The 22,497-nt window shown below is 42.3% G+C and overlaps 4 protein-coding genes across 10 annotated transcripts; 1 reads left to right on the top strand and 3 right to left on the bottom strand.

Moving 5' to 3' along the window:
• Positions 1 to 13: 13 nt before the first annotated feature.
• On the bottom strand, positions 14 to 1,587 carry LOC135351050 (syntaxin-8-like). Its single transcript, XM_064549950.1, has 4 exons — positions 1,447 to 1,587; positions 1,134 to 1,378; positions 566 to 676; positions 14 to 193 (listed from the first exon to the last, which is right to left on the bottom strand). The coding sequence occupies exons 1-4, from the start codon at positions 1,467 to 1,469 to the stop codon at positions 78 to 80; spliced, it is 495 nt and encodes a 164-aa protein (XP_064406020.1). The 5' UTR covers positions 1,470 to 1,587; the 3' UTR covers positions 14 to 77.
• Positions 14 to 10,573, bottom strand: LOC135351043 (syntaxin-8-like). 2 transcript variants are annotated; one of them, XM_064549944.1, is made up of 8 exons: positions 10,422 to 10,573; positions 10,198 to 10,285; positions 8,406 to 8,500; positions 8,046 to 8,099; positions 7,733 to 7,977; positions 7,135 to 7,245; positions 6,777 to 6,878; positions 14 to 100 (listed from the first exon to the last, which is right to left on the bottom strand). In XM_064549944.1, the coding sequence occupies exons 1-7, from the start codon at positions 10,493 to 10,495 to the stop codon at positions 6,802 to 6,804; spliced, it is 744 nt and encodes a 247-aa protein (XP_064406014.1). In that variant the 5' UTR covers positions 10,496 to 10,573; the 3' UTR covers positions 14 to 100; positions 6,777 to 6,801. The 2 variants fall into 2 exon arrangements, with proteins under 2 accessions (XP_064406014.1, XP_064406013.1); XM_064549943.1 differs by lacking the exon at positions 14 to 100 and having other exon boundaries at positions 6,698 to 6,878.
• On the bottom strand, positions 1,713 to 6,676 carry LOC135351051 (ribonuclease P protein subunit p20-like). Of its 4 annotated transcripts, none has more exons than XM_064549951.1 (5): positions 6,539 to 6,676; positions 6,348 to 6,465; positions 6,010 to 6,161; positions 4,712 to 4,767; positions 1,713 to 1,854 (listed from the first exon to the last, which is right to left on the bottom strand). In XM_064549951.1, the coding sequence occupies exons 1-5, from the start codon at positions 6,621 to 6,623 to the stop codon at positions 1,786 to 1,788; spliced, it is 480 nt and encodes a 159-aa protein (XP_064406021.1). In that variant the 5' UTR covers positions 6,624 to 6,676; the 3' UTR covers positions 1,713 to 1,785. The 4 variants fall into 4 exon arrangements, with proteins under 4 accessions (XP_064406021.1, XP_064406024.1, XP_064406023.1 ...); XM_064549954.1 differs by having other exon boundaries at positions 6,014 to 6,161; XM_064549953.1 differs by lacking the exon at positions 4,712 to 4,767.
• Positions 10,537 to 21,724, top strand: LOC135351031 (myocardin-like). 3 transcript variants are annotated; one of them, XM_064549929.1, is made up of 8 exons: positions 10,537 to 10,572; positions 10,859 to 10,969; positions 13,659 to 13,724; positions 17,043 to 17,104; positions 17,434 to 17,509; positions 18,157 to 20,188; positions 20,362 to 20,504; positions 20,918 to 21,724. In XM_064549929.1, exons 2-8 carry the CDS (start codon positions 10,861 to 10,863, stop codon positions 21,493 to 21,495), a joined length of 3,066 nt encoding a protein of 1,021 aa, XP_064405999.1. In that variant the 5' UTR covers positions 10,537 to 10,572; positions 10,859 to 10,860; the 3' UTR covers positions 21,496 to 21,724. The 3 variants fall into 3 exon arrangements, with proteins under 3 accessions (XP_064405999.1, XP_064405998.1, XP_064406000.1); XM_064549928.1 differs by having other exon boundaries at positions 10,553 to 10,695; XM_064549930.1 differs by lacking the exon at positions 10,537 to 10,572 and adding an exon at positions 11,240 to 11,483.
• The last annotated feature ends 773 nt before the right edge of the window (positions 21,725 to 22,497 follow it).

Below are 22,497 nucleotides of genomic sequence, written 5' to 3'. Positions count from 1 at the left end.
AGTACACTCAATATCCATTAGATCTACATCAACACTGTAATTGACATGGATAAACACAATAAGAGTGAACATTTAACTTATAATGGCACACACAAACACAGACAATGTTCGATTGAGCTATCCCTTTCCCCGTAGGGTACGGCTGCAATGACAATAATGGCCAGTAACAGCAGGAGAATGGTGGACACCAGAGCTGTAGTGTGTGTGTGTGGGGGGGGGGGGGGGTAATAGACTAGCTGTGCATGTAGTGATGCTGTGTGTGGTATACACAAAGGTACAGTTGTACGTAGAGCCTAACCGACACCAGAGTGTGTGTGTGTGGGGGGGGGGGGGGTTAATAGACTAGCTGTGCATGTAGTGATGCTGTGTGTGGTATCAGGAGTGCATGAATACTCCTGGTGGTAAAGGTACAGTTATGGCATAGTAACCTAATAGTAACCAGAGTGTGTGGGTGGTAGGATTAGATGTGCATGTAGCAATGCTGTACGTAAGGTTGGCCTAGCTAGCATTCCAAACTAAAAGCATGAAATTTCATTTTTACCGACACGTTGCGCTGGTAACTCACCACAAGTGCACTTGCAGCTGTCTTTTCTCCGTACCTCCTCCACCCTCCGTGTGTGGAAGCGTATCTTGTCATCAGTCTTGGTGGCAGCACCATCTATCTCGTCAATCAGGGCTGCATGGAGCAACAACCACCACGATCATTAGTCTCCAGTGTAAAGTGATCAGAGGTACAGTTACCTTAATCAATAAACACATTGCTACATGTGCGTATAAGCTCAAGGCTATATATTACATTACATTGGTCACAGTAGCCTATACAGTGGAACTACTTTTAATGGCCACCCCTGAAGAAGGGCCAATTGCGATATAAAGGCCAGGTTCCAAATGAGCAGTTTGTGTACAAACAATCCCTCAAAAAGGCCACCTCTTATAATAGCCAAAAATTGCTCCCCAAATCGGTCTGCTAAAAAGATATTAGGCTCGGCTCCACTGTATACGTGAGAGCAAGTACATGTACGGCTCACGCAAACCGACAGTACATGAGATGATTATATAGTGTAAGAAAAGCTAGCCTCGATTCCAGGCCGTAAGGAAGGGAGAACTGGGATCGAGGCAAAAGAAAGACTCACCATTGTGCTCAGTAATTTCGCCCTGCATGGCCAGCCCCATCTCGGCTTGTCTACGCAGAGCCTTGGACAGGTTCTCCAGTCCTTGGTCTTGCTCAGTGATCATTTCTTGCTGTTCACGGCGAATCTCATCCATCGATAGTCGTTGGGCGGTGCCTGGAGCACCCCCCTCCCATGGCTCAGTGCTCCCCCCATTCGGTGTGTTTGTGGACCAGCCTGTCCGTCGTGACTTGCTCAACTGTTCATACCTGTGAAAAATAATCAACAATAATTATTATTGACCTGAGTCGACTGATTATATAATTATTATACTCACTTTACATCGAGCTCCTCGATCATCTCTTTTCTCCGAGTGTACTCATCGTCTGAGCTGGTCAATGGTGAAGGAATTAAAGCGGGACACAAATTACAGCTAGTGGACTCTCCCTTACTGGCCACCCCTCAGGAAAGGTCAACAGTGATATAAAGGCCAGGCTATCAAGTCCCAAATGTACAGTTTGTGAAACAAAACAACCCCTCATAATAAAGGGGCTCCACTTGGCAGGGGGCGGTCTGTCTAGCAACAGTAAGAAGAACAAAGAAATATTTGTGATCTCATTAGTCACTTGAATGCTGCCACTGTATACACGCACGCACGCACACACAGAGTGCATGATTACATCACTATAATGATGTTGAGAGACTGTTGGTACTCAGACAGCAACTTGCTGATGGTGCTGCTGGCCTGCGAAGGAAAGAGGAAAATAATATACAGACAAAGTACGTGGGGGATTTAGATAGACACATGTCGAAAGCCCAATACACACTGGTGCTCAGACATTTATCATCACAAATAATAGAGGAAACAATAGCATATTAAACACACAGCCGCATGTTATATAGTATATGACATATACATGTACTGTGCATACATGCGGGCGGATACACACGAATTCGGTGGTCAAGAAATCCAAACTTGAAATCAATTGGCCATATCGGAAACAGAGTACAATAACATCTATAATTATAGACACAGCGAAATAGAGTGTCGAAAAAAAATTAGAGTGTTTCCCTTTCATCAGGACACTCTAATGTACAGAGTCAATTGTCTCATATATTAACGACCATACCTCGTCCACCACACATGAAGTAGTAACCTAACATGGTAGCAATGAGTACCAACCCCTACACAGGCAGGCACACTGACCACATCTCACACCACAAACCCACACAAGGGCACCATAACAATAGCTTCATTTCATTCGTGGGTAAAATATTCGTGCTCAATGATTCAACCACGAAAACCACATAATAACCCTCGAAAATTACACGCTAATTATTCTGAAGAGCACTCAGACACAGAGGAAGCTAACCATGCATTCTTTGGTGATTGTAAACTATAGGATGGAGTATATCCAATTATATATAAAGCCAGTGAAAATTGACAATTGACAAAAAGCATCAGATCACAACCAAGAACTCTTCTCAAAGTCTCTCTGGTCAACAATGGCCCTCACCCTGTCCAGGATCACCCTCCAAGCCTACAACGGGAAATATGTCAGCCGAATCGCAAGACATGGAGATCGTCTTGAAGCTGACAAGATAGTGGCTGACGGATATTGCCAGTTGGCGGTTGTTTCAAATTCTGACGGTACCTACTCGTTCAAAACAGACAACGGAAAGTACGCTAATTACAAGAGCAGCACCGACGAAATTGTGGTTTCGAGCGATACGATTGAACCAACAAGCAAATTTACTGTGGATATAAATGGTCCGGGAGTGATTGTTATGCGAGCTAGCAACGGGAAGTATCTGGTTGCCACAGAAACCGGGGACCCTGATAATTTTCCAATCATGGCGACAGGAGACAGAATCGTTGCATCGGTCAGGTTCGTAGTGGCTCAAGTGATGATAGCTCAAGGCCAGTACAACCGAGTTTAGGAGACCGAGATAACAGTGACATCGTGTTAGTTAGCCTTAGGCCAAAACGTATATATTAGTGAATAGTAGGAATATCAGCAGCACGTAATTTTTACAAAAGGCTACATTTTCATTCATGAATATGAACATGTTCTACGTATACATGTATAACTGCAACTGTGTATAATTATAGAGTGACCCAGTGTTCTCCCCACGCCCTTCCAGCTAACGGCGGCTTAGTTGTTTGTTCCCACATAATGATTTAGTGAAGTGTTATTATTAGTTGCAGGCGACCACACATTTGATATAATGAATCTATTGTGTATAATTGTCCACGTGTCCTAATTCAACAGCTCAGCAGAACTTCAAAGGATAATCGCATTCATGACACTATCCAATCTGCCACAGAATCCAATATCATGCAACATTCACAAGTTGATAGCACGCTCCCTCCCAGATTGTTGTTGTAAAATTTACAACAATTTGACCAGTAAAGGGATATAAGCACATCACCTATATAAGAGGGTGACTTATGTATAAGTATATCACCTATATATAATAGGGTGACTTATGTATAAGCAAGAGTATAAATTATGATAAAGAAGAGAGTATCGAACGTAGGCATACTGTACATCAGATGTATGCAGAGAGTAACGTGACTTCCTGTATCTGTCACAAGCTTGGAATTTGCACACTGACCAATCCAAGCGTAGGTAACGTAATCTATCAAGAAAGTAGATTACATCACCCACACTTGGATTGGTTGATACATCACCTATATAATACAGTGCATCCAGTAGATTACCACAAATTTGTGAGTAGCTGTACTTAAATGTAAATATCTTTCGATTGGAACATTTCTAAGAAATGGTGCTGATACCAATGTGTAGGTGAATGACCAAGCTACAACATACCCAAAATAACATAAGGTGGTGGGTTTGTGGTGATTAATAGAACAGCAAATTGTTATAGTGGGTAATGGTTAGAGTAATAAAACAGTAATCTTGTACAGCTAAGGTCCTAGACTTCATCACATAATTGTTCGTTTCCTGGCCATCCTTTATTGGGTCATTTGTTGCATGTTTGAGCAAAAGATCAAAGAAACCACAGTGCAAATATATGGCATATTGCACAGTGAAGCCAGGTACACATCGAAGTTACTGCAGTGCAATATGCCATATATTTGCACAGGAAAGCTTGGACGAAAGTTGGAATGATGTCTTTTATATTGTTCCTACAACTCACTTTTTTGTGGTATCAAAATAAGGAATACAGAATGCATGAATCTCATTATAACTATAATTTTATATAATTATGCTTCTCCCACGCAGTTATTGCATAATCACTCGTGCAATAATTACTAATACATATTTACCATAACAAATAACAACGAGTGTTGCAAGCTGCACTGTGCTAATGCCTGTCGCCATGTTATGCTTTCGCTCAAGAGTGTTTTGTAATGAATTTTACATTAAAGTTAGCCTCCACTGAGAATAAAAAGTAATTACATACATCTAATGTTGTTATGGTATCATTGTAGTGTTTTGTGGCCTCAAGAAAGGATTCTTCCAGAATCTGGAGTTCAGTGCATATTTATATCTATCATAACTGAGAAGATGAGAAGAAAAGACTTGTGTACATGCATATTGTTATATCTATTGTTACAGTATATGGTAGCTTACCAGGCCCTCAAGAAAAAGATGATTCTGCCAGAAGGATCTCAGGCCTTCGGTTTCATCTAGTGGGGGGGGGGGGGCTGGGGTGAACCTTCCCCCCCCAAAATGTTGTAGAAAAATGACATCATCACATCAGTACTACATGGCATCATCACATTTAGTTCATGTGATTAACTATAAGCAAGAGTGCATAAGAAGAGAAGAGTTTTGAACTACTGATACTTCTACACAAACACTGTGCACAAAGTAACATGACATCCTGTCAATTGCACGTGAGCAACTCGCAATGACGTTTGCGCATAATTACGCAACGCACAGAAGTTGTTAATAGTGAGTAAAGAGTGCAAGTGAAGAGGATCAACTCAACTATTGTCTCATTTATATAATTTTTGTGAAGAGATCGTCTCGTATCAGTGTGCAGTGAGCAGCTCCACAAGCTCTGAACGTTGAACGCGAACATTAAACAATGAATTGTTCGATAACCACACCCCTAAAAACGTGACGGTTAACATTTACTAGAAGATTACTAGTAAATTTACAATACTTTATCACGTGCGAGTCATGTTACTTTGTGCACAGTGTTTGTGTAGAAGTATCAGTAGTTCGACACTCTTCTCTTCTTATGCACTCTTGCTATAAGGTAGTGATGCGTTAGACTAAGCATGTAATCACAAAAGTGAGCGTAGCTAAACATTTTATGTCTAAAAAATCAAATCTTCCCCCCCAAATTTTTTATCCTAGATGAAACCCTGGATCTGATCTGGATCTTATTCTCTCACACGTGGGGGAGAGCGCGCATGCACATTACGTACACAGAAATAAGGGGTGTGTCTGCAAGGTCAATGGCTGCTATAGTATAGCTAGTTTTACAGCTCTTTTCTGACTTTTGTAGCTAACAAAAAGCTAGCGCTTTAGTGCAAGACTAACTTATAAGAAACTTTGTGCGAACAGAACAGATAATGCTATGAAAGATTCTGAAGAGACTGCAACAGCCTTTAATGTGAGTCAAACTAGCCATAACTCGAGAAAGAAGCTTTAGTTTGCTAATCCACGAATCACAATCCAAGAGAACGTGGCTAGAAGCCTATAGAAGCTGTTAGTTTTCGTCACATTACAACTATTGAGCAGTAACAGTTGGAACAGACACACAGTCAGCTATACCGTATCCCTCGCGCGGCTACGCCTCGAGGCATAATAATGTAAATAGCATATGTTCACATTCATCTTGCTGTAGGAACCCAAGATTGCTTCAAAATAGGCAGGCCAGTTGTAGGAAGTTAATGAGAAGACCATTACCCACTCACATACATCTGTCAATGGCTCCAGGTCGTCCACCAGCTGCACGGTGGAGGTGGTGGTGTGAGTGGAGAGGGTGTAGTTCTCTCGCAGCTGCAACGACAGATTGATAGCTCGATGGATCGCAGCACCTAGACCATGTACCGTTACCTCTTGGAACCTGAGGGGGAGGGTCAGTAATGGCTATAGCATCACACACACAATACATAATACTATATATAACCAAGACACATACAGTTTAAGTGAGCTTTCCATTTGAGCTAGTAATGCGAGCAGTGGACACAATTCTATCCATCCACAACTATACACTGCGCACACACACACACACACACACACACACATGTACCCTTGATCGAAAATCCTCTTGCAACGAGACAGCTGCCCTGCAAACTGGGAGGAACGATTGATGTACACATCGTTGGGCCGCTGGGAAAGACGTTTCGGAGGTCTCTTACGACGAGAGTCTAACAGAGAAACAAGAGGACATTGCTAGCCAGTGTTTATATAACTGTGTACCTAGATACTCTATAATCTTACGAGATGGTTTCTTGGCTGAGCCTGGTCGCTGTTTAGTTTGGTCCACTGGTACTTTAGTCCCTTTGTTCACCTTCACCTTGTCCATCCTGGCATGCTGCTGCCTGCTCGCTCTTAATTCTAGCAAATACCTAACACGCTCTTTTCCAAGTACACTCAATATCCATTAGATCTACATCAACACTGTAATTGACATGGATAAACACAATAAGAGTGAACATTTAACTTATAATGGCACACACAAACACAGACAATGTTCGATTGAGCTATCCCTTTCCCCCGTAGGGTACGGCTGCAATGACAATAATGGCCAGTAACAGCAGGAGAATGGTAGACACCAGAGCTGTAGTGTGTGTGTGTATGTGTGGGGGGGGGGTAATAGACTAGCTGTGCATGTAGTGATGCTGTGTGTGGTATACACAAAGGTATCAGGAGTGGTATACACAAAGGTACAGTTATGGCGTAGTAACCTAATAGTAACCAGAGTGTGTGGGTGGAGGGGTTAGATGTGAATGTAGCAATGCTGTACGTAAGGTTGGCATTTAAAACTGAAACTTCATTTTTACAACTAATTCCGACACGTTGCGTTGGTAACTCACCACAGGTACACTTGCAGCTGTCTTTTCTCCGTACCTCCTCCACCCTCCGTGTGTGGAAGCGTATCTTGTCATCAGTCTTGGTGGCAGCACCATCTATCTCGTCAATCAGGGCTGCATGGAGCAACAACCATCACCACAATCATTAGTCTCAAAGCCTCATACTTCTATCTACAGTGTAAAGTGATCAGAGGTACAGTTACCTTAATCAATAAACACATTGCTACATGTGCGTATAAGCTCAAGGCTATATATTACATTACATTGGTCACAGTAGCCAATACAGTGGAACCACTCTTAATGACCACCCCTGAAGAAGGGCCAATTGCGATATAAAGGCCAGGTTCCAAATGAGCAGTTTGTGTACAAACAATCCCTCAAAAAGGCCACCTCTTATAATAGCCAAAAATTGCTCCCCAAATCGGTCTGCTACAAAGATATTAGGCTCGGCTCCACTGTATACGTGAGAGCAAGTACATGTACGGCTCACGCAAACCGACAGTACATGTATAGGTATATAGTGTAAGAAAGGCTAGCCTCGATTCCAGGCCGCAAGGAAGGGAGAACAAGGGACTGGGATCGAGGCTAAAGAAAGACTCACCATTGTGCTCAGTAATTTCGCCCTGCATGGCCAACCCCATCTCGGCTTGTCTACGCAGAGCTTTGGACAGGTTCTCCAGTCCTTGGTCTTGCTCAGTGATCATTTCTTGCTGTTCACGGCGAATCTCATCCATCGATAGTCGTTGGGCGGCACCTGGAGCACCCCCCTCCCATGGCTCAGTGCTCCCCCCATTCGGTGTGTTTGTGGACCAGCCTGTCCGTCGTGACTTGCTCAACTGTTCATACCTGTGAAAAATAATCAACAATAATTATTATTGACCTGAGTCGACTGATTATATAATTATTATACTCACTTTACATCGAGCTCCTCGATCATCTCTTTTCTCCGAGTGTACTCATGGTCTGAGCTGGTCAATGGTGAAGGAATTAAAGCTGCACACAAATTACAGCTAGTGGACTCTTCCTCACTGGCCACCCCTCAGGAAAGCCAACAGTGATATAAAGGCCAGGCTATCAAGTCCCAAATGTACAGTTTGTGAAACAAAACAACCCCTCATAATAAAGGGGCTCCACTTGGCAGGGGGCGGTCTGTCTAGCAACAGTTAGAAGAACAAAGAAATATTTGTGATCTCATTAGTCGCTTGAATGTTGCCACTGTATACATGCACGCACACACAGAGTGCATAATTACATCACTATAATGATGAGGATACATTGAGTAGTTGGTGGAGAGCGTGTGTAGAGCTCCTTTGAGAGACTGCAACTTCTGTTGGTACTCAGACAGCAACTTGCTGATAGTGCTGCTGGCCTGCGAAGGAAAGAGGAAAATAATATACAGACAAAGTACATGGGGGATTTAGATAGACACATGTCGAAAGCCCAATACAAACTGGCACTCAGACATTTCCGTATTCTATCATCACAAATAATAGAGGAAACAATAGCATATTAAACACACAGCTACTGTTATATAGTATATGACATATACATGTACTTGTGCATGTGGGCGGGCGGATACACACGAATTCGGTGGTCAAGAAATCCAAACTTGAAATCGATTGGCCATATCGGAAACAGAGAACAATAACGTCTTTATAGACACAACGAAATAGAGTGTCGAAAAAAATTAGAGTATTCCCCTTCATCAGGACACTCTAATGCACAGAGTCAATTGTCTCATATATTAACGACCATACATAGCCCACCACACATGAAGTAGTAACCTAACATGGTAGCAATGAGCACCAACCCCTACACCGGCAGGCACACTGACCACATCTCACACCACAAACCCACACAAGGGCACCTAACGCCCACACGTATGGGAAGGAAGCACTTAGTGAGATTGAGATTAACTAACCACACTGTCTAGTTCTACACCCACTGAACATTAGACTCACAAGCCGTCACTGTTGCAGGCAAACAGTAGACTGGTTAAACTCTGTGTTGAGACTCGTGTTGCACAGTCAGCATATCAGAAAATATTTTAAGTGGCTGCGGTTTTCGTGACGTCAGTATACTGCATGTGATACGTAGAGTTTTCTAGTGAAACGTCACTATCATTGATCTTGTGGTAACCGCATGCGGTTAGTTGCCACAAATATCATGGCAAACCTTACACGAGTCTCAACACGGAGTTTGACCAGTCTACTGTTCGCCTGCAACAGTGACGGCTTGCGAGTCTACTGAACATGGTTATAAAGTATAAAGTTTGTAACAGTAAGGAACCTACGAACCAGTCAAACAAACACAGCGATTTACAATGCTTGTAAAAAGAACAATTTCTTGTAAAAATAATAGCTCAACTTGAGCTTGTCAATGTACAAGCACTTATACTACTACATGTACTAGCTCACCTGAGGGCGTAGGGTTTGCAAATAATTGCTCAACTATAGAAGCTCGTTATTGTGCTTGCAAATGAACCAGGTATTGTGTGGACATTATCAACACAGCAAGGTACAATATGTTTCCATTATCACAGTACACATAAGCACAATGTGGCTATTCTTAACACATGTGGATGAGCACAATGGGGTCACTCCTAAGATACAGTATACAGACCGGTACACATGTCGAAGAGCACAATGGGATCACTCACTGGGTGAATACCAACCAAGCAGCTTGTATACAAAGCATTAAATATGTCCACAAGTGAATACAACAGCTCTCATGCTGGGGGAATAAAGATAAACTAACCACACTCTAGTAGTTTCTACACCATAACCACATTCACGCATATTAGCCAATCATCTCCAACAAGTACAAGTACATGTACCAAACAGGGCTACATCCAGGACTTTGGATCAAGGGGGGCTAATTAAAATGTAGGAGGGGCTAAGTCATTAGAATTATAGCTGTACAAATTGAATCTGCCAGATCCTAGGGGGGGGGCGAATAATCCCCCTTGCCCCCCCCCTCAATGCAGCCTGCCAAATAATTACCGTATACACTGTACTGGGCCACACGTACACGCAGACATGTGGAACACCGTAATTATAACTGTACCTTTTTCCCGTACCCGCCGGCATCTCTCTCTCTTATCTTGACTCCGATCTGCGCCCCTAACTCCACCAGGGCCTCATAGTTACGCAACCTATAATTATAGGAAGAGTGTGTATCATATCCAGTAATCTCATGGTTTGATCACTAATTAAAGACAGTACACATCTACAGAAAGCCTAGAGATTGTACAGTGGGATACCTAAAGTGTTATATAATAGACTCCTTACCAGTTATCCTTGCTTGAAGAAGGCATATTATTAATATCAGCACAGGGCCGGGGGTCAGTAGTTTCTACAAACATGCTGAGTCAGCAAGGTGACATCATGTTAATTGGCTAGTTTACGGAGATCTCTAAAAGGACACATCAATCAAGCCAACGTACGTACATAGCTAGCTAGCTAGCTTATACTATACTACTCGCCAGTACATAGTATCAAAGTCTATAGAAGCCTCTATCAAGCCTTTATACAAGTCATCTACTACTCTACTATCGTGACCAAGGTCTGCCAACTGCATAAAGACATGATATGAATATTGGCTTGCTAAATAAAAATAATAGTCTAATGTAAATAAAGCTAGTTTGCAATCAGTCATTATCACTACACTACACACAAGTCTGGTTGCTTAGATGTCACTCACATGATTGCACGCACCTTCCCTTCAGCCATGGCTGCATCAGACCTACATGACTTCCTGGACCCCCTCCTTGACTTTGTCACATCCCCTCAGAGCTCAGTCGATGTAACGACCAGAGACAGGGCGATGATCGAGGAAGGTGCGTTCCATTGCTCTGGTCTAGCGCTAGTGTGTGTACTGTCACTGGTGTGTGTGCTTGTTGACGTAGCTGGTAGTGATTACTTGTGGCCATAATGTCATTCAGTTTACATATTGGCAGAGTAGGCTCATAATATTTGCAGTAGGCGATGATACATACATAGTCTACATACATGCATACTAGGCTGATTCGTAACACTTGAATTTACACGAAAGCTAGCGATGGTGGATGCATTGTGGGGGCAGCACAGTATTGTGCTTATTGCTGCAGATGCATTATTCGACCACAAGCCTCGACTCTCAAGTCCAACCCCTGCTATATCCTGTGCCTAGTATTTCCTGTCTGTCTGTCTAACTATTTTACCACAGCCTTGACTGTATATACAGCTAATAGCCAAGAGTGATTAGTAGCTAGTCAGCAACAGTTTAATAGGTGGAGAGATTGATTGCTATACTCACTGGATTCAAGCTCACTGTGACTAAAATGAGGACCCCCCATGGTGGCACTGTACTAGGTTAGTTGTGTGACTAGCTTAGCCTGTAGGCCCTATTAAATACTGCAGAGTGAACAGCTGCAGTGAACACCAGCATGTAGAGAATCTGTAGCTGTGCACAAGGCTATGTACTGTACTGCACATGTAACTAGTTAATTATTACACAGGAGCCTAGGTATAATTATATACAACCTGTACATTATAAATTATGCTTGCATGTATATCTGAGCATTTGTGCTATGCAGAATATGGAATCCATTAGTTTGCATAGAGCTGCAATGGCTAGTTAGCTTCCAATGTATATAATTATCATTGGTCATAGTTGGTCTGCTGAGCAATAACTATACCTGCATCTGTAAAATCAATAGATAGAACTGTTCTATCTATGGTAAAATGCAGCAGCTGGTGCCTCAACTGTAGGAGTACTATAGTAGCTAGTTCAGTAGCTTGGCAATGGTGGTTGATACAGGTATTGACTTAAATCAAATTGTGTTCAATTAGATACTAACTAATCAAATTGTTCCCATCGTGCCCATTAAAGACGAGGCCCCCCTTGGCTTCCAACAGCTATCCTAGTCATGCTTTTCAGTGATTGAAGCTGGTGATTGAAAGAGGTTGTGTAAACTTTCTGTATGATAGCTATCGGAAATAGGTTGGTGTGTTTTCGTTTATCTCTACGTATTACAATACTGCAGTGTTTATTAGCAAGACCCAGCTATCTTGTGGCGTTACAATACTGCAAGTAAGAGTCTACTATCTCGATCGATATTATTACAATACTCACAGTGTTTATTAGTCAGCATCCTATATCACTCATGATTCTCGGCATTACAATGCTGGCGATGCACCAACTTGTTGTGTGGTTAATCTAATATTTGGACACATTTGCTTAGAATAATTGGAGAGCTTAAGACACAAAGAGAAGCTAATTGAGTGACATGGGAAATACACAACGTCCCTATGTGCTGTGTTGTAGGTTACAGTCCCACTAATAAGTATTATTTATAAGCCTTTTTGTCTCCAGGAGAGACCGTAACACAGGGACTGTACTAAGCCCTACTACTGGTAGAGGGAGTGGGGGATATTGGGAAATTACTCCCTAAAGACCACCATACACCAGGAAACTTTCAGGCAATTTATTGCCTACAATGGACCAGGCAACTTCCAGACAACAACCATAGTAGGCAATGAATTGCCTGAAAGTTTCCTGGTGTATGGTGGTCTTTAGGGAGTAATTTAGTATTGTTTTCCTGGTGTGACTGTTTCCGCTCATTGTTATTATTCACTAATTGAAAATTTGTTCTCATAATTATATCTTGCTTTATGTGTGTAGTATCTTATTAAGCTACAACCTGGGGGCATGTTGTAGTACATGTGGTTAAGTGGTCTACTAATTCAAGTGGTGTAAAATTCAAACTGCCCAGAATCTTTTTATGTAAATATACTTTAAAATCAGGCCATTGCTTTATTTGTCACACCTGATACTTCTTTTCAATCATACAATGAATATTGTAAGTGTTAATTTCGAATTAATGATCCGTCTCATTTCTGTGGGTATTGTGCTCCACTTAGCACCTGTTTTCGACCCCTACACATACCCCATTGACATACCCCATTGCATAAGCATGTCCTGGAAACATGCATTTCATATATATACTACCACTGTATAGACCATAGCTCTGTACAAGCAACATTCATCACAGTGAAGCTAGTGGTAACCATCAGTGGTTTTGTAGACTGACATTATAATTGTAGCTATAATGATCTCGCTAAGTGAGTGGTTTTGTGGCCAGTGACAGGTGTTTGCAGAAGATTTGGCTTCAGTTCTGTTAGGCTTGTTGGCTCAGCTACCTCGTGCCCTCTCGTTAGTGACCACTAACTACCTGCACCCATACACTCAGCAGGTTTATATACATCCCCCATAATTATATGTATCGGTGTCATGTGTCCCTCGTACATGTAGCTGGAGGTGGCCTCTGTGTAACCATGCAACATAGCAGTAAGCACAGCTGTCAATGCTCATTGGCTGAATGTTGCTCAATGTATCTGTTCAATACTGTTGTGTAGCTCTATACACTGTCTCCCCTTTCCTTCCCCAATCTCTCCCCTTTCTTTCCCCCACTCTCCAGTATGATATATTGTGTAAAGAGCCCTCTCATTTCTGTCACTAACAATGGTTGCTTTCTCCCATTGCAGAGCTCGAGAAGAGACTCAGACACAGAGTGGGGAGACAAGACCTCGTCCAGAGGAACATTCTACCTCGTGAGTTATCCCTGACTGTATAGATAATTATGTCCACAATTAATCTACCTTGTCTAATGTACTGTATAATTTAAAGCGGGGTTTTGTGGCCACTTCAAAAGCTAGTATTTCCTTAGTAGTAGAGTTCCTGCTGTTATCCTCTAATAAATTAATTTGTGTGATGTCATGATTTAGTAGCTGATGAGGGGCCTGGTTTTGTTGAGCACCTGTTCTCTTTTCTATTGTGTTAGGTCGAGCGAGCGTTTGTAGTAGCTATATAATATGGGATTGTTGAGTATAGTGGTATAGTATTGTTCTGTTAGTGTTACCTCACCTAGCCCCTTTATTGTGGTGGTCTCTCTCGTGTATTTCTCTTGTTTACCAATAAACCGTCCCATCACATCGTATAGGTATATGGCCTTATATATATATGGTTGTTTCACATTCAATTACTCAATACATAACTGTTATTTTGTAATGTTTTGATTTGATTGTGACTTGCATTTTCACCAGCTTTTCCTGTAATTGCATAATTGTATTGATTTAATTTAATTAACTGTCTCAAGACTCTCAGGCCTTTAATTTGCCTGCAACTAACTAACTAATGGCTGTGAATAAATTATAGTAGCTGTACTGAGTATAGATTAATGTGTAATAATAATTGAAAACACACACAACTGCACTGTCAATCCTATGTACAACCTACTGGTTGTTGTACTAATAGTAGCTGTGTGCAGTATAGCTGCGTATACAGTAGCTGCATGTACTCTATAGTAGAGAGATAGTCTACACTTGTGTGTGTATGTGGTCTTAGTTCAACAGCTGTGCTTGTTGTTTCCGATTGTGTTCGTCCCTTTAGGGTAGTGTGAGCCACTTCCCTTACACTGTGAGTTACATGGTCAGGAATGTGTGCTAGCTCTGTGATACGTGCACTAGTCAATGGCCTTAGGGAGTGCAGGTGACATCAGTGCAAGTTATACTTTCATACACTGGGTATTGATAGACTTTTTCTCCTTAATCTAATCTATGGTTTTTGAGATTGATTAATGTATGGCCTGGTTTGTTTGCTGGTGAAGGTGACTCTATAATACGCCTTACAATGTTGACCACTAGTTGGCACTGTGGCCAGCGTAATGACATTAGGACCCAGTTAGGCAAAGCTCCCAGCTAATGATAGGTGCCTGGGGCCCACATTTCCATGGCACTGTGTAGATAGATATTCACTGCTGAGTGTAGCCTGAGGCCAATCCAAATCACATTGTTGCAGGGCATAGCCTGAGGCCATTCCAATCACAATGTAGGTGTATATGCATGCAGCCAGTGTGGGAATATGTGGAGCTCTAACCTCAAGGACTGTTTGGCAACAATCCTATTTTTCCAAATACTATAATTAGAATAGCTCTTTGTGTAGGGCTCTAGTCTAGTCTGTCAATGGTATTAGCTGTATGTGGGTGTGGAACAATATCTGAATAGCATGTGAACTACACGAACTACATGATAGGATATTCTATAAGGCCTGCATGGCTATACTGTTCCCGGGAGCTCGGCGACTCCTATAATTATATGGGGACAAGAAGTCATCAAAAAGATATAACAAAACGACTATAATAACTATACGTCCAGCTGCTGAATGAAGTGGTCGAGACGTACTAGCCAGGCTTTAAGGATTCACATAATATAGTGTGTGGGTGTATAATGTTATATTGTTGTTTGTCTACCCATCCGTTACATGGGCTAATTGATGGACAGTCAATATGTCTTGTGTGGTGTGCTAGCAGACCACATTAAAGACTCTAATGACAGCTGCCCCTGAAATTACTCTCTTATTGTTCGTGTTATATGATACATTTTGTACGTTTGACTCCTCTGCACGAAACAGCCGCTTCCAATAATTGAGTGTGTACTGTATTGTTTTGTGTGGATATAATTATTGTTATAATAATTAATTAAATCACTATGCTGTATTGTGCTAGATTTCACAGCTGTATCTAATGGCCGTTTGATGGTTCTTATCTTCTCACAGTCTATTACGTACTTCGACCTTTGGGTAGTCTACAGTGGTTGCTAAGAGAGCCAGGATGGCTACTGTGGTCATATTTTGGCCAGATCTGTTCACTTAATTGCATTGAGTTCATTGAAGCCTTGTCCTTAATTTCATTAGAGTGTTTTGTAATTGTTTCAGTAGCAACATCTTAACATGCAGTGTAATGATATACAACCCCCTAGCCTGTTTGACATCCACAAAGAAAGATTAATTATCCAGTAAATGTGAAAAATTAGTGTATTAATTGGTGTCAGAATTCTGTCACCTGTATTACTTGATATCTTCTCTGATTGCAGTAGTGCATTTCTAACCTCTATTACATGTTATGGTGTGTGTACTTATAATTTTTAGCTGTAACTTGAGCAGTGAAACTTAAACTGATGCCCGCCTTTCTTGCTGTAAGCTAATCCATAAAACCGTTGGAAATTAGATACAGGCACTCATCAATCCATGTTTATAAAATACATTTAATTATGTTTTTGGTGTGGTTTAATTTCACTAGATCTCTTTTTGGGTCTGGGTTTGCTTTGAGTTGAATGGCCTCTTTCAGTGCATCAACTGAGCTAGTACAAGTGCTCCGGCTTTAGTTCGTGGGTAGAGTTAGGAAATGGATATTTATTGCTGGCTGGGAATACACCTCAATTGACATTAGCTTGTGTTACGGTACAGTGTACAGCTGTGGCTGGGTGTATAGTAGCCTTGGAAACCTCTCAATTTTGTACCACTTGCATACAACTGCAGACTTACATTTTGTAGGCCTTTTACGGGTTGTATGGCACTGGTTCGGTTTTGTGGCCGACCATCTTAGAAGCAGCTGGTCGATTATGTTAATCCCAAATGAGTACCTGCCATTTTCTGCTCAATGATTTCGTACACTAGTTTCAAACGATCCTATTATAGGCTTGTTTTAGTGATGTAGTGTTTATATTGGAATTGAAATTGTGCACTGAACTGTGTCCCTTACTACAAGCTCGTGCTATTTGCAATATACAGCAAAGAGTGTACGTACATGTAGATGGTTGATAAGACACTTACACGTACTGTACTGCCCCAGCTAGCTATCATAAAACCATGGAGATGTATTGTTCTAGCATTCTTGAGTAGAAATTAGCATTTCTTGACTAGAAGGAGTGATTTTTTGGACAGCTAGCTATGTCTGAGTGGTGACCTGGCCAAGTGCTGTGTATAAACAAATAGTGACGTATCGTATGTACTGTACACACACACCCGAGCACACACACACACACACACACACACCCTCACACACACACACACACACACTCACACACACACAGCTCTGTCTCTACCGACGGCCCCAAAACTATTCACCCAAACCCAGCAGCTGCAAAGAGCTAAGGTAGGTTCATGTAATCATTATACTATCAAGACCTGCTAGCATATATGTACGCGTGCATGTATTGTGAGTCTCAGTGCATTACCTCGTACAAATAAGACTTTGAATGTGAACGGTAATTGCTTGTTTATAATTTTTGTTTTTGGCTCATATTTGGTCCTTTGAAAGGCTCATTGACAATGAGGTATGATTACCTCCTAACATGTGTGTATTGGAACAATGACTTCCTTGAAACATGACTACACGTATGTTTGTGTAAGATTTCTCTATACATCCTACTGCATATATATACATCAGGTGATCATGTCATTCCCCCCTCCTTCCACACACAGAATGCTGACAATCTTCAGAAGAAGCTCCGCAATCGTCCTGATAGAACTGATCTGCAGCAGCTTAACATCCTACCAGGTCAGTTTTCACTGTGCTCACACCTACAGTGCAGCTAGAGTACTTGTACAATTATGTGTACTCCCTGAGGCTATAATTATGCCTCGAGGCGTAGCCGCACGAGGGATACGGTAAAGCTGACTGTGTGTCTGTCTGTCTGTCTGTCTGTCTGTCTGTGTGTCTGTTCCAGCTGTAACTGCTCAACGGTTGCAATGCGACGAAAGCTAACAGCTTCTATAGGCTTCTAGCCACGTTCTCTTGGATTTTTATGTTTATAGCTTGTAATGTACACACTGCATGTACAGTTCATTGTGAGCTTGTAGAGACATGTTAGGAGGTTGTATTGCCATTGATGTAAGAATGTACACATTCACCACTTTTGGGTGCCCCCACACTGGTGGTGGGTGGGTGGTGGAAGACTCCCTTCTTTATTCAATTAGCTTAATTTGATAATTATGTATAGTGGTGGAGTCCACTTGTGGTCGGAGTTTATGTACTAACATAGTCATTTTGTAGTTTTGTAAACCTCCCCCACCCACACACTCACTCACACTCCCACCGCCCACTCACTCACACTCCCACCGCCCACTCACTCACACTCACTCACACTCCCACTGCCCACACACACACTCACTCACTCACACTCACACTCACACACACACACACAGATTTGTTTATGAATATTGACCCGGGCTTACAAGCCAAGCAAGTCCAGCTGATGAAAAACAAAAAAGTCGATTCCCTAAACGAAAAACTTGCTAATCGTCCTGGCCCCATTCAACTCATCAAAGATCGAATTCTTGAACCTGAGCTTGCCACAGTGATTGAAAATGTCGAAAAATTCTCACACGACGATGATGGAAGTGGCCAGTCCCAAGACATCCCCTCCATTGCTCTGCAGCGAACAGCCAGCGAGTCTGAACACAAGCCTGTGCTACAGAGGCACTCCATCGCCACGTCAGCCCCCACCTCGAGTCAATTGAACACCGGTTATGTTAGCCCCACTAAAGACCTTGCATCACCGCTCTCTTTGGAAGCACACAGACGCAAGATGAGCGACTCTTCTCTCAGTCCGTCAAATTCCTTTGGAGATGCGTACGAAGATCGATCGCCCCCCATACCGTCCCCTCGCGGGTTCAACTCCACTTACCCCCCCAGCACTATGGGTTCTTACAATGCCGCACATACTGCAGGGATTATGTCATCCGGTATAGGGAAAGCCCCTTCTCCGAGCCAAACTAGAAAAAAGCAACAGAAGCAACAGAAATATCGAAAACTTCGCTACCACGAATATGTACCTCCTACTAAGAGCACCCCCAAGGGAGGAAAACAGACTCCAAAAGCCCTTCCCAAATCTAACAATCCGTACGATTTGCTCCTTCAGCAACAGCAGCTGTATCTTCAGCTTCAAGTAATGCAACAGAATGGAGCTGTGATGCAAAAGTTGCCTGATTTGTTTAACTCGCTCTCCAAAGAGCAGAAGAGCCTTGCCCTAGCAGCTGTGAAGGCTGGTATACCAGTGAGCACTGCAGCTGGAGAAATGCCCATCAGTCTACCTAAGCAACTCAGTGTGATCCCGCAACTACCACAAGTCATCAGCGTTGAGATGCCCAACAAACAGAACGTTTCGAGCGTTCGATTTGACGACCTCAAAGTGAGCGATTTGAAAGCTGCCTGCAAAGAACTGGGCTTAATAGTGTCAGGCAAGAAAGCAGAACTTGTTGATAGGCTATTGGACGCAAACAAACGTCAGCTGCCCACTAGAGCTCTCCCTGACAACTCCTCGAAAGATAGTCGACGACAAGCCTTTAGTCTCGGTACTGCCTCCTCAGTGGATTCCAACCCTCTCACATTGTCTCCCTCGTCTCCCACAAACTCCCCTGTGTTCACGTTCCCCTCAGACCAGCACAATGGCGGATTACATCATAGTCATTCTTACACAAGTCTAAAGCACCATAGTACCAACCCACCCATGAGAGTCGAATCAATGCCTGCCATGCTCCCCGAAGTTTTCCCGGCCTCAACACTACAGCATGAGTTTGAAGAAATGTTACAACAAAAGAAACGCAATTACATCAGTCAGAAAGGATCTATGGGCGCCAAATCACTAGCCCCCTGTCCGGATTTGAACGAACTTGTTGCCATCAAGCTGCCCTCGTACCCGTCTCAAGCTCCACCCACTTATCAGCAATCTATCCATCAGAAAGATCGAGGCACTCTATCGCATCGAGGAAACGAGGGCAAAGTACAGATGCAAGGAGACAAATCCGCACGGTCTCTACCCTCTAGTCCGCTAACTTCGAACGATCTGGCTGAGATGATGGATGATTCAACAGTTGCTACTACCATTGTCCACGGCAACACGACACCGTCGTCCCTGGCAACTACAAGCAATGGACTCATATCTCAGAGATCACATGACACGTTTCTGGTTCCAAGTACCCCGATGAATATGATAACAACGAGTGTGGCACACTTTGAGAATTCCCTAATGGGTAATAACAACACTGTGGTAGCATCTGGTCTGACCTCGGAAATGATGGCTCGGATCCAAGACCCGCTTAGACCTGGACAGATGCCGGTTCCTGACAGCATGAATGTCAAAGTTCACCCGATGAACCCTCCCAGTTACGAAGCTTCAGTTCAAAGGTCAATCAGTCTGACAGGGCCACATCCTCAACTAGGACAGCTGCAACATAGGTATGTTCTCGTGTGTGCGTAGGTGGTGTATTATATGTTATCTAGTTTAATGACCCTTTTCCTACTTGAGTACCTTAATTTGTACAACCTTAGGAACACTCTTTACCAAATGCTATCCTCATGTATTGTGCGTTAATATTGTTCTCTAAATGTGTCTACCTCCCCCCATACAGTAGTGCGTCGTTTGACTCGGAGGTGGTGGGCGGAGACATGAACAATCTACCACAGGACGGTATAATGATGGACATGGATATGGCTATGGATACGGGGGAAAGCTTCTCAGACCTCCTGGACATCATCAAGGGGGACAGTACAGGTGAGGGGGCTACTGAATTTGCTTGTGATTAGCTTATGTGTGTTTACCCTCGTTTAAAGAGCATCTATGTTTTGCTAAAGTAATTACAAGTAAAAGGAAGTCTTAATAATTATTTTTAACAGTTTCGAGTTTCACTAACAAAGGATTGGCTGTGTAGCCACAAAGTAACTATACTTACAGATGTAGCTTTGCATTTTCAATGTATTTACAGATGTTGTACACATGTGTGCATGATAATATAGAGCTCACGCGTGCAGCTACATGTAGCACATTCTTTACATGAAGGAATTCCGTTTTTGTCTGTCTATCTTCCTGTTTTTGTTATAAGGCATTTACAATCCTAGTTAAAGCTAAAAAAATGTTCACTCACATATACACTCACTAACCCCCCCCCCCCCCACACACACACTTAGGTTTCCATGGTGGGCCGCAGTCTCACCCCGTCACCCTCCCACACCATCACACACTCAACTCACACCCACACCTGAGCTACACAAGTCCCACAAAACACACCCCAAGACAAGGCTCCGACAATCTCATGCTCGGAGCTGCTTTGAATTCCCAAAACCCTTCACTACAGAAAACGCTAACTGGCTCAGACCTATGTCTCACTATTCCTGGTCAAGATGGCTCAAGAAATGTACCTGCCGGGAGCGGATCTTATAACATGGCCGGAAACGTCATGCTCGGAAACGAACTTGGATGGCTCGATTTGGAGAATATGGCGGCTGGAAACGGCCTGGGGGGCTTCTCACCTGTGTTTGGAAATATTGGCTCTCAATCGAATCCAGGTTCTCTACCGCAAGACCAGTTTCAAATGCAATTTATGGACGATAATAGCGGACATTTAGGGAACAATTTCATGAAGGCGTCCAACCCCTCGCTGAATGGTCTGACCCCTGGGAACGATATCGGATCGTTTCTCGACCATAATGGAATACTGGTACAGTCGGATGAGAAGGCTCTGTTAGAACTTGGACTGTCCAGTTAGTATCTAATATTTGATTGTTTTTTGTTGTTGTTTAAATGTGAACTGTATATACATGTACGTTAATTGGTGTTCTCTTTCAACCTGAATTCTTCCACTTCAAAATTTTCACTTAGTTTTTATAATGCAAATTGTTTTATGTTTAACCCCTCATGTTGTCATTTATTAATTTGTGCACAGATGCAGCAATGCAAACCAATATAATATAACTATACTGTTCATTTAATATGCACTATGGAGATTTTCACAAAATGCAATACACAGCGTGATTAAATCCAGCCTCCCCTGAAGTACAGCCTGGGATCGAGGCTAGATTAAATCCAGCCACAAAAAACATTAATTTTGTCTACTCAAATGTGTACACTATAAAATACACGTACTAAGAATCAAGTGAAAGACTGGGCCATTAATATATATAGGTGTTTCTTCATGTTGTATAAATTAATGTTCGATTACTGTTTCGATAAAATGGACTCTCCAACTCTTTCTGCATTATTGACGATTCGTTCCTTCCTCCGGAGTAACTGTGCATGATCTGAGATAATTATATACTCACAAATCCTACGTTACGTTGATGTAAATCCTTTCCTTGAGGTGTGAATGACGTGCTACTTCAAGGTTTTTGTTTCGAGTCTGCAAAAACTGCTATTATAAAATTGCATGCCGTGACTGCTTCGCTGTACAAATTTGAGTGCGCTATGTACGAAAATAATACTGTTTATGCTTATACTATGAAAAATGTGTGGTTTGTGTTTGTGGTCGGATATTATGATTATACAACGATGCTATGTATATTAAATTTTGTGAATCTCTATAATTATATGCCGTGGTGTATGAAATGAACAACACTCATTTTATGAAGATATCTATATCTGTGTACAACATGAGGGGTTGTATGTATATTATCAGTAAAGTGAAAATGTTTAGTAATTATGTTGAAAGAAAACACCAATCAACATACGTCACACACATTCAAACACATAGCTATAGTCGTAGAATTTGTAT

This window comes from Halichondria panicea, chromosome 17 (assembly GCF_963675165.1).
Source record: "Halichondria panicea chromosome 17, odHalPani1.1, whole genome shotgun sequence".
Taxonomy (NCBI): domain Eukaryota; kingdom Metazoa; phylum Porifera; class Demospongiae; order Suberitida; family Halichondriidae; genus Halichondria; species Halichondria panicea.
Note: the sequence above shows the minus strand (reverse complement) of the source record. Positions and strands in the feature narration are given on the sequence as shown.

Coding starts and splice junctions, on each gene's coding strand:
- LOC135351050 (XM_064549950.1), bottom strand. CDS start 1,469: ATGATCGAGGAGCTCGATGTAAA. Junction 677..1,133: donor CGAAATTACTGAGCACAATG/GTGAGTCTTTCT, acceptor TGCTCCATGCAG/CCCTGATTGACGAGATAGAT. Junction 194..565: donor CAGCTGCAAGTGCACTTGTG/GTGAGTTACCAG, acceptor CACACACTACAG/CTCTGGTGTCCACCATTCTC.
- LOC135351051 (XM_064549951.1), bottom strand. CDS start 6,623: ATGGACAAGGTGAAGGTGAACAAAGGGACTAAAGTACCAGTGGACCAA. Junction 6,466..6,538: donor CTCAGCCAAGAAACCATCTC/GTAAGATTATAG, acceptor TTTCTCTGTTAG/ACTCTCGTCGTAAGAGACCT. Junction 6,162..6,347: donor AAGAGGATTTTCGATCAAGG/GTACATGTGTGT, acceptor CCTCCCCCTCAG/GTTCCAAGAGGTAACGGTAC.
- LOC135351043 (XM_064549944.1), bottom strand. CDS start 10,495: ATGTTTGTAGAAACTACTGACCCCCGGCCCTGTGCTGATATTAATAAT. Junction 8,100..8,405: donor CTCTCCACCAACTACTCAAT/GTATCCTCATCA, acceptor ACCATTGACCAG/CTCAGACCATGAGTACACTC. Junction 7,978..8,045: donor ATCGAGGAGCTCGATGTAAA/GTGAGTATAATA, acceptor TATTTTTCACAG/GTATGAACAGTTGAGCAAGT.
- LOC135351031 (XM_064549929.1), top strand. CDS start 10,861: ATGGCTGCATCAGACCTACATGACTTCCTGGACCCCCTCCTTGACTTT. Junction 10,970..13,658: donor CAGGGCGATGATCGAGGAAG/GTGCGTTCCATT, acceptor CTCCCATTGCAG/AGCTCGAGAAGAGACTCAGA. Junction 20,189..20,361: donor CTAGGACAGCTGCAACATAG/GTATGTTCTCGT, acceptor CCCCCCATACAG/TAGTGCGTCGTTTGACTCGG.